We start from the raw sequence: 10,000 nt of genomic DNA on the forward strand, positions 1-10,000 counted from the left end.
GTGTTTATAGGTTAACCAGGTTAGTTGACTGTGTTTATAGTTTAACCAGGTTAGTTGACTGTGTTTATAGGTTAACCAGGTTAGTTGACTGTGTTTATAGGTTAACCAGGTTAGTTGACTGTGTTTATAGGTTAACCAGGTTAGTTGACTGTGTTTATAGTTTAACCAGGTTAGTTGACTGTGTTTATACAGTAGTTTAACAAGGTTAGTTGACTGTGTTTATAGTTTAACCAGGTTAGTTGACTGTGTTTATAGTTTAACCAGGTTAGTTGACTGTGTTTATAGGTTAACCAGGTTAGTTGACTGTGTTTATAGGTTAACCAGGTTAGTTGACTGTGTTTATACAGTAGTTTAACCAGGTTAGTTGACTGTGTTTATAGGTTAACCAGGTTAGTTGACTGTGTTATAGTTACAGGTTAGTTGACTGTGTTTATACACTAGTTTAACAAGGTTAGTTGACTGTGTTTATAGTTTAACCAGGTTAGTTGACTGTGTTTATAGTTTAACCAGGTTAGTTGACTGTTTTTATACAGTAGTTTAACCAGGTTAGTTAACTGTGTTTATAGTTTAACCAGGTTAGTTGACTCTGTTTATAGGTTAACCAGGTTAGTTGACTGTGTTTATAGTTTAACCAGGTTAGTTGACTGTTTATAGGTTAACCAGGTTAGTTGACTGTGTTTATAGGTTAACCAGGTTAGTTGACTGTGTTTATAGGTTAACCAGGTTAGTTGACTGTGTTTATAGTTTAACCAGGTTAGTTGACTGTGTTTATAGGTTAACCAGGTTAGTTGACTGTGTTTATAGGTTAACCAGGTTAGTTGACTGTGTTTATAGGTTAACCAGGTTAGTTGACTGTGTTTATAGTTTAACCAGGTTAGTTGACTGTGTTTATACAGTAGTTTAACAAGGTTAGTTGACTGTGTTTATAGTTTAACCAGGTTAGTTGACTGTGTTTATACAGTAGTTTAACCAGGTTAGTTGACTGTGTTTATACACTAGTTTAACAAGGTTAGTTGACTGTGTTTATAGTTTAACCAGGTTAGTTGACTGTGTTTATAGTTTAACCAGGTTAGTTGACTGTGTTTATAGGTTAACCAGGTTAGTTGACTGTGTTTATAGGTTAACCAGGTCAGTTGACTGTGTTTATAGGTTAACCAGGTTAGTTGATAGGTTAACCAGGTTAGTTGATAGGTTAACCAGGTTAGTTGATAGGTTAACCAGGTTAGTTGACTGTGTTTATAGGTTAACCAGGTTAGTTGACTGTGTTTATACAGTAGTTTAACAAGGTTAGTTGACTGTGTTTATAGGTTAACCAGGTTAGTTGACTGTGTTTATAGTTTAACCAGGTTAGTTGACTGTGTTTATACAGTAGTTTAGCCAGGTTAGTTGACTGTGTTTATACAGTAGTTTAACCAGGTTAGTTGACTGTGTTTATAGGTTAACCAGGTTAGTTGACTGTGTTTATAGTTTAACCAGTTTAGTTGACTGTGTTTATAGGTTAACCAGGTTAGTTGACTGTGTTTATAGGTTAACCAGGTTAGTTGACTGTGTTTATAGGTTAACCAGGTTAGTTGACTGTGTTTATAGGTTAACCAGGTTAGTTGACTGTGTTTATAGGTTAACCAGGTTAGTTGACTGTGTTTATACAGTAGTTTAACCAGGTTAGTTAACTGTGTTTATAGTTTAACCAGGTTAGTTGACTCTGTTTATAGGTTAACCAGGTTAGTTGACTGTGTTTATAGTTTAACCAGGTTAGTTGACTGTGTTTATAGGTTAACCAGGTTAGTTGACTGTGTTTATAGGTTAACCAGGTTAGTTGACTGTGTTTATAGGTTAACCAGGTTAGTTGACTGTGTTTATAGTTTAACCAGGTTAGTTGACTGTGTTTATAGGTTAACCAGGTTAGTTAACTGTGTTTATAGGTTAACCAGGTTAGTTAACTGTGTTTATAGGTTAACCAGGTTAGTTAACTGTGTTTATAGGTTAACCAGGTTAGTTGACTGTGTTTATAGTTTAACCAGGTTAGTTGACTGTGTTTATAGTTTAACCAGGTTAGTTGACTGTGTTTATACAGTAGTTTAACAAGGTTAGTTGACTGTGTTTATACAGTAGTTTAACCAGGTTAGTTGACTGTGTTTATACACTAGTTTAACAAGGTTAGTTGACTGTGTTTATAGTTTAACCAGGTTAGTTGACTGTATTTATAGTTTAACCAGGTTAGTTGACTGTTTTTATACAGTAGTTTAACCAGGTTAGTTAACTGTGTTTATAGTTTAACCAGGTTAGTTGACTCTGTTTATAGGTTAACCAGGTTAGTTGACTGTGTTTATAGTTTAACCAGGTTAGTTGACTGTGTTTATAGGTTAACCAGGTTAGTTGACTGTGTTTATAGGTTAACCAGGTTAGTTGACTGTGTTTATAGTTTAACCAGGTTAGTTGACTGTGTTTATAGGTTAACCAGGTTAGTTAACTGTCTTTATAGGTTAACCAGGTTAGTTAACTGTGTTTATAGGTTAACCAGGTTAGTTGACTGTGTTTATAGTTTAACCAGGTTAGTTGACTGTGTTTATACAGTAGTTTAACAAGGTTAGTTTACTGTGTTTATAGTTTAACCAGGTTAGTTGACTGTGTTTATACAGTAGTTTAACCAGGTTAGTTGACTGTGTTTATACACTAGTTTAACAAGGTTAGTTGACTGTGTTTATAGTTTAACCAGGTTAGTTGACTGTGTTTATAGTTTAACCAGGTTAGTTGACTGTGTTTATAGGTTAACCAGGTTAGTTGACTGTGTTTATAGGTTAACCAGGTCAGTTGACTGTGTTTATAGGTTAACCAGGTTAGTTGATAGGTTAACCAGGTTAGTTGATAGGTTAACCAGGTTAGTTGACTGTGTTTATAGGTTAACCAGGTTAGTTGACTGTGTTTATAGGTTAACCAGGTTAGTTGACTGTGTTTATAGGTTAACCAGGTTAGTTGACTGTGTTTATAGGTTAACCAGGTTAGTTGACTGTGTTTATAGTTTAACCAGGTTAGTTGACTGTGTTTATAGTTTAACCAGGTTAGTTGACTGTGTTTATAGTTTAACCAGGTTAGTTGACTGTGTTTATATGTTAACCAGGTTAGTTGACTGTGTTTATAGGTTAACCAGGTTAGTTGATAGGTTAACCAGGTTAGTTGACTGTGTTTATAGGTTAACCAGGTTAGTTGACTGTGTTTATAGGTTAACCAGGTTAGTTGACTGTGTTTATAGTTTAACCAGGTTAGTTGACTGTGTGTATAGGTTAACCAGGTTAGTTTATAGTTAACCAGGTTAGTTGACTGTGTTTATAGGTTAACCAGGTTAGTTTATAGTTAACCAGGTTAGTTGACTGTGTTTATAGGTTAACCAGGTTAGTTTATAGTTAACCAGGTTAGTTGACTGTGTTTATAGGTTAACCAGGTTAGTTGACTGTGTTTATAGGTTAACCAGGTTAGTTGACTGTGTTTATAGGTTAACCAGGTTAGTTGACTGTGTTTATAGGTTAACCAGGTTAGTTGACTGTGTTTATAGGTTAACCAGGTTAGTTGACTGTGTTTATAGGTTAACCAGGTTAGTTGACTGTGTTTATAGGTTAACCAGGTTAGTTGACTGTGTTTATAGTTTAACCAGGTTAGTTGACTGTGTTTATAGTTTAACCAGGTTAGTTGACTGTGTTTATACAGTAGTTTAACAAGGTTAGTTGACTGTGTTTATAGGTTAACCAGGTTAGTTGACTGTGTTTATAGTTTAACCAGGTTAGTTGACTGTGTTTATACAGTAGTTTAGCCAGGTTAGTTGACTGTGTTTATACAGTAGTTTAACCAGGTTAGTTGACTGTGTTTATAGGTTAACCAGGTTAGTTGACTGTGTTTATAGGTTAACCAGGTTAGTTGACTGTGTTTATAGGTTAACCAGGTTAGTTGACTGTGTTTATAGGTTAACCAGGTTAGTTGACTGTGTTTATAGTTTAACCAGGTTAGTTGACTGTGTTTATACAGTAGTTTAACCAGGTTAGTTAACTGTGTTTATACAGTAGTTTAACCAGGTTAGTTAACTGTGTTTATAGTTTAACCAGGTTAGTTGACTCTGTTTATAGGTTAACCAGGTTAGTTGACTGTGTTTATAGTTTAACCAGGTTAGTTGACTGTGTTTATAGGTTAACCAGGTTAGTTGACTGTGTTTATAGGTTAACCAGGTTAGTTGACTGTGTTTATAGGTTAACCAGGTTAGTTGACTGTGTTTATAGTTTAACCAGGTTAGTTGACTGTGTTTATAGGTTAACCAGGTTAGTTAACTGTGTTTATAGGTTAACCAGGTTAGTTAACTGTGTTTATAGGTTAACCAGGTTAGTTAACTGTGTTTATAGGTTAACCAGGTTAGTTGACTGTGTTTATAGGTTAACCAGGTTAGTTGACTGTGTTTATAGTTTAACCAGGTTAGTTGACTGTGTTTATACAGTAGTTTAACAAGGTTAGTTGACTGTGTTTATACAGTAGTTTAACAAGGTTAGTTGACTGTGTTTATACAGTAGTTTAACAAGGTTAGTTGACTGTGTTTATAGTTTAACCAGGTTAGTTGACTGTATTTATAGTTTAACCAGGTTAGTTGACTGTATTTATAGTTTAACCAGGTTAGTTGACTGTTTTTATACAGTAGTTTAACCAGGTTAGTTAACTGTGTTTATAGTTTAACCAGGTTAGTTGACTGTGTTTATAGTTTAACCAGGTTAGTTGACTGTGTTTATAGGTTAACCAGGTTAGTTGACTGTGTTTATAGGTTAACCAGGTTAGTTGACTGTGTTTATAGGTTAACCAGGTTAGTTGACTGTGTTTATAGTTTAACCAGGTTAGTTGACTGTGTTTATAGGTTAACCAGGTTAGTTAACTGTGTTTATAGGTTAACCAGGTTAGTTAACTGTGTTTATAGGTTAACCAGGTTAGTTGACTGTGTTTATAGTTTAACCAGGTTAGTTGACTGTGTTTATACAGTAGTTTAACAAGGTTAGTTGACTGTGTTTATAGTTTAACCAGGTTAGTTGACTGTGTTTATACAGTAGTTTAACCAGGTTAGTTGACTGTGTTTATACACTAGTTTAACAAGGTAGGTTAGTTGACTGTGTTTATAGTTTAACCAGGTTAGTTGACTGTGTTTATAGTTTAACCAGGTTAGTTGACTGTTTTTATACAGTAGTTTAACCAGGTTAGTTGACTGTGTTTATACAGTAGTTTTAACCAGTTTAGTTGACTGTGTTTATAGGTTAACCAGGTTAGTTGACTGTGTTTATAGTTTAACCAGGTTAGTTGACTGTGTTTATAGGTTAACCAGGTTAGTTGACGTGTTTATAGGAGAACCAGGTTTAGTTGACCTGTGTTTATAGTTTAACCAGGTTAGTTGACTGTGTTTATAGGTTAACCAGGTTAGTTGACTGTGTTTATAGGTTAACCAGGTTAGTTGATAGGTTAACCAGGTTAGTTGATAGGTTAACCAGGTTAGTTGACTGTGTTTATAGTTTAACCAGGTTAGTTGACTGTGTTTATAGGTTAACCAGGTTAGTTGACTGTGTTTATAGGTTAACCAGGTTAGTTGACTGTGTTTATAGGTTAACCAGGTTAGTTGACTGTGTTTACAGTTTAACCAGGTTAGTTGACTGTGTTTACAGTTTAACCAGGTTAGTTGACTGTGTTTACAGTTTAACCAGGTTAGTTGACTGTGTTTACAGTTTAACCAGGTTAGTTGACTGTGTTTATACAGTAGTTTAACCAGGTTAGTTGACTGTGTTTATAGGTTAACCAGGTTAGTTGACTGTGTTTATACAGTAGTTTAACCAGGTTAGTTGACTGTGTTTATAGTTTAACCAGGTTAGTTGACTGTGTTTATAGTTTAACCAGGTTAGTTGACTGTGTTTATACAGTAGTTTAACAAGGTTAGTTGACTGTGTTTATAGGTTAACCAGGTTAGTTGACTGTGTTTTTAGGTTAACCAGGTTAGTTGACTGTGTTTATAGTTTAACCAGGTTAGTTGACTGTGTTTATAGTTTAACCAGGTTAGTTGACTGTGTTTATAGGTTAACCAGGTTAGTTGACTGTGTTTATAGTTTAACCAGGTTAGTTGACTGTGTTTATAGTTTAACCAGGTTAGTTGACTGTGTTTATAGTTTAACCAGGTTAGTTGACTGTGTTTATAGTTTAACCAGGTTAGTTGACTGTGTTTATAGGTTAACCAGGTTAGTTGACTGTGTTTATAGGTTAACCAGGTTAGTTGACTGTGTTTATACAGTAGTTTAACAAGGTTAGTTGACTGTGTTTATAGTTTAACCAGGTTAGTTGACTGTGTTTATACAGTAGTTTAACCAGGTTAGTTGACTGTGTTTATAGGTTAACCAGGTTAGTTGACTGTGTTTATAGGTTAACCAGGTTAGTTGACTGTGTTTATAGGTTAACCAGGTTAGTTGATTGGTTAACCAGGTTAGTTGACTGTGTTTATAGGTTAACCAGGTTAGTTGACTGTGTTTATAGGTTAACCAGGTTAGTTGACTGTGTTTATAGTTTAACCAGTTTAGTTGACTGTGTTTATAGGTTAACCAGGTTAGTTGACTGTGTTTATAGGTTAACCAGGTTAGTTGACTGTGTTTATAGGTTAACCAGGTTAGTTGACTGTGTTTATAGGTTAACCAGGTTAGTTGACTGTGTTTATAAGTTAACCAGGTTAGTTGACTGTGTTTATAGGTTAACCAGGTTAGTTGACTGTGTTTATAGGTTAACCAGGGTTAGCTAACCAGGTTAGTTGACTGTGTAGTAGACCTCACAGTGAAATGCTGAATACAACAGGTGTAGTAGACCTCACAGTGAAATGCTGAATACAACAGGTGTAGTAGACCTTACAGTGAAATGCTGAATACAACAGGTGTAGTAGACCTCACAGTGAAATGCTGAATACAACAGGTGTAGTAGACCTCACAGTGAAATGCTGAATACAACAGGTGTAGTAGACCTCACAGTGAAATGCTGAATACAACAGGTGTAGTAGACCTCACAGTGAAATGCTGAATACAACAGTTGTAGTAGACCTCACAGTGAAATGCTGAATACAACAGGTGTAGTAGACCTCACAGTGAAATGCTGAATACAACAGGTGTAGTAGACCTCACAGTGAAATGCTGAATACAACAGGTGTAGACCTCACAGTGAAATGCTGAATACAACAGGTGTAGTAGACCTCACAGTGAAATGCTGAATACAACAGGTGTAGTAGACCTTACAGTGAAATGCTGAATACAACAGGTGTAGTAGACCTTACAGTGAAATGCTGAATACAACAGGTGTAGTAGACCTCACAGTGAAATGCTGAATACAACAGGTGTAGACCTCACAGTGAAATGCTGAATACAACAGGTGTAGTAGACCTTACAGTGAAATGCTGAATACAACAGGTGTAGTAGACCTCACAGTGAAATGCTGAATACAACAGGTGTAGTAGACCTTACAGTGAAATGCTGAATACAACAGGTGTAGTAGACCTCACAGTGAAATGCTGAATACAACAGGTGTAGTAGACCTCACAGTGAAATGCTGAATACAACAGGTGTAGTAGACCTTACAGTGAAATGCTGAATACAACAGGTGTAGTAGACCTTACAGTGAAATGCTGAATACAACAGGTGTAGTAGACCTCACAGTGAAATGCTGAATACAACAGGTGTAGTAGACCTTACAGTGAAATGCTGAATACAACAGGTGTAGACCTCACAGTGAAATGCTGAATACAACAGGTGTAGGTAGACCTTACAGTGAAATGCTGAATACAACAGGTGTAGTAGACCTTACAGTGAAATGCTGAATACAACAGGTGTAGTAGACCTCACAGTGAAATGCTGAATACAACAGGTGTAGTAGACCTCACAGTGAAATGCTGAATACAACAGGTGTAGTAGACCTCACAGTGAAATGCTGAATACAACAGGTGTAGTAGACCTCACAGTGAAATGCTGAATACAACAGGTGTAGTAGACCTCACAGTGAAATGTGTTTATATTTATGTTCATTTTACATGGTCATCTCTCTGTGTGTGTGTGTGTGTGTGTGTGTGTGTGTGTGTGTGTGTGTGTGTGTGTGTGTGTGTGTGTGTGTGTGTGTGTGTGTGTGTGTGTGTGTGTGTGTGCGCGCAAGGTGAACTTGGCCTGCTGAGGGGGGCGGAGCTTAAGTGGGAGGCGGAGCGACTTCAGTACAGAGAGAGACGCAGCTTCTGTATCCAGGCAACCGTCACCATGGTTACTCACTGCCGTAAAGGAATGGTAACTAACGCACACCAACATTCCTACAGTAGCTAGCCAGGTTGTTAACCTCTGGTTGGTTCAGCCATTCCTACAGTACGGAGAAGGGTTAGCTAGCCAGGTTGTTAACCTCTGGTTGGTTCAGCCATTCCTACAGTACGGAGAAGGGTTAGCTAGCCAGGTTGTTAACCTCTGGTTGGTTCAGCCATTCCTACAGTACGGAGAAGGGTTAGCTAGCCAGGTTGTTAACCTCTGGTTGGTTCAGCCATTCCTACAGTATGGAGAAGGGTTAGCTAGCCAGGTTGTTAACCTCTGGTTGGTTCAGCCATTCCTACAGTATGGAGAAGGGTTAGCTAGCCAGGTTGTTAACCTCTGGTTGGTTCAGCCATTCCTACAGTATGGAGAAGGGTTAGCTAGCCAGGTTGTTAACCTCTGGTTGGTTCAGCCATTCCTACAGTATGGAGAAGGGTTAGCTAGCCAGGTTGTTAACCTCTGGTTGGTTCAGCCATTCCTACAGTATGGAGAAGGGTTAGCTAGCCAGGTTGTTAACCTCTGGTTGGTTCAGCCATTCCTACAGTACGGAGAAGGGTTAGCTAGCCAGGTTGTTAACCTCTGGTTGGTTCAGCCATTCCTACAGTACGGAGAAGGGTTAGCTAGCCAGGTTGTTAACCTCTGGTTGGTTCAGCCATTCCTACAGTATGGAGAAGGGTTAGCTAGCCAGGTTGTTAACCTCTGGTTGGTTCAGCCATTCCTACAGTACGGAGAAGGGTTAGCTAGCCAGGTTGTTAACCTCTGGTTGGTTCAGCCATTCCTACAGTACGGAGAAGGGTTAGCTAGCCAGGTTGTTAACCTCTGGTTGGTTCAGCCATTCCTACAGTATGGAGAAGGGTTAGCTAGCCAGGTTGTTAACCTCTGGTTGGTTCAGCCATTCCTACAGTACGGAGAAGGGTTAGCTAGCCAGGTTGTTAACCTCTGGTTGGTTCAGCCATTCCTACAGTATGGAGAAGGGTTAGCTAGCCAGGTTGTTAACCTCTGGTTGGTTCAGCCATTCCTACAGTACGGAGAAGGGTTAGCTAGCCAGGTTGTTAACCTCTGGTTGGTTCAGCCATTCCTACAGTATGGAGAAGGGTTAGCTAGCCAGGTTGTTAACCTCTGGTTGGTTCAGCCATTCCTACAGTACGGAGAAGGGTTAGCTAGCCAGGTTGTTAACCTCTGGTTGGTTCAGCCATTCCTACAGTATGGAGAAAATGACTGGGGAAAGAATAGGGTAGACATCATGTTACACAATACATGTATGTTTTGTTCGATCAAGTTCATATTTATATCCAAAAACAGCATTTTACATTGGCGTGGGATGTTCAGAAAATGTTTGCCTCCCAAAACTTCTGGTGAATGTGCGCATTAATTTACAGAAATACTCATCATAAACGTTGACAAAATATATAACATTTATTTAAAGAATTATAGATACACTACTTCTTAATGCAACCGCTGTGTCAGATTTCAAAATAACTTTACGGAGAAAACACATTGTTCAATATTCTGAGTACAGAGTTCAGCCATCAATGCTAAGCTATACAGCTACCCGCCAAGTCATGGCATCAACAAAACTCTAAATTAGTGTTATAAATCTTTCCTTACCTTTGCTGATCCTCGGCGGAATGCACTCGCAGGACTCCCACTTCCACAAGAAATGTTCATTTGTTCGATAA

The 10,000-nt window shown here is 37.8% G+C and overlaps 1 protein-coding gene across 2 annotated transcripts in view; it reads left to right on the forward strand.

Annotated features, from left to right (window-relative positions):
• Positions 1 to 10,000, forward strand: part of radx (RPA1 related single stranded DNA binding protein, X-linked) — a 62,699-nt gene that overhangs the window by 36,404 nt on the left and 16,295 nt on the right. For both annotated transcript variants that reach the window (XM_045701717.2, XM_045701715.2), the window contains one exon: positions 8,185 to 8,309. In XM_045701717.2, coding sequence (XP_045557673.1) covers positions 8,185 to 8,309 — 125 coding nt within the window. The remainder of the gene's footprint in view (positions 1 to 8,184; positions 8,310 to 10,000) is intronic.

Source organism: Salmo salar, chromosome 18 (assembly GCF_965601325.2).
Source record: "Salmo salar chromosome 18, fSalSal1, whole genome shotgun sequence".
In the NCBI taxonomy this organism is placed as follows: domain Eukaryota; kingdom Metazoa; phylum Chordata; class Actinopteri; order Salmoniformes; family Salmonidae; genus Salmo; species Salmo salar.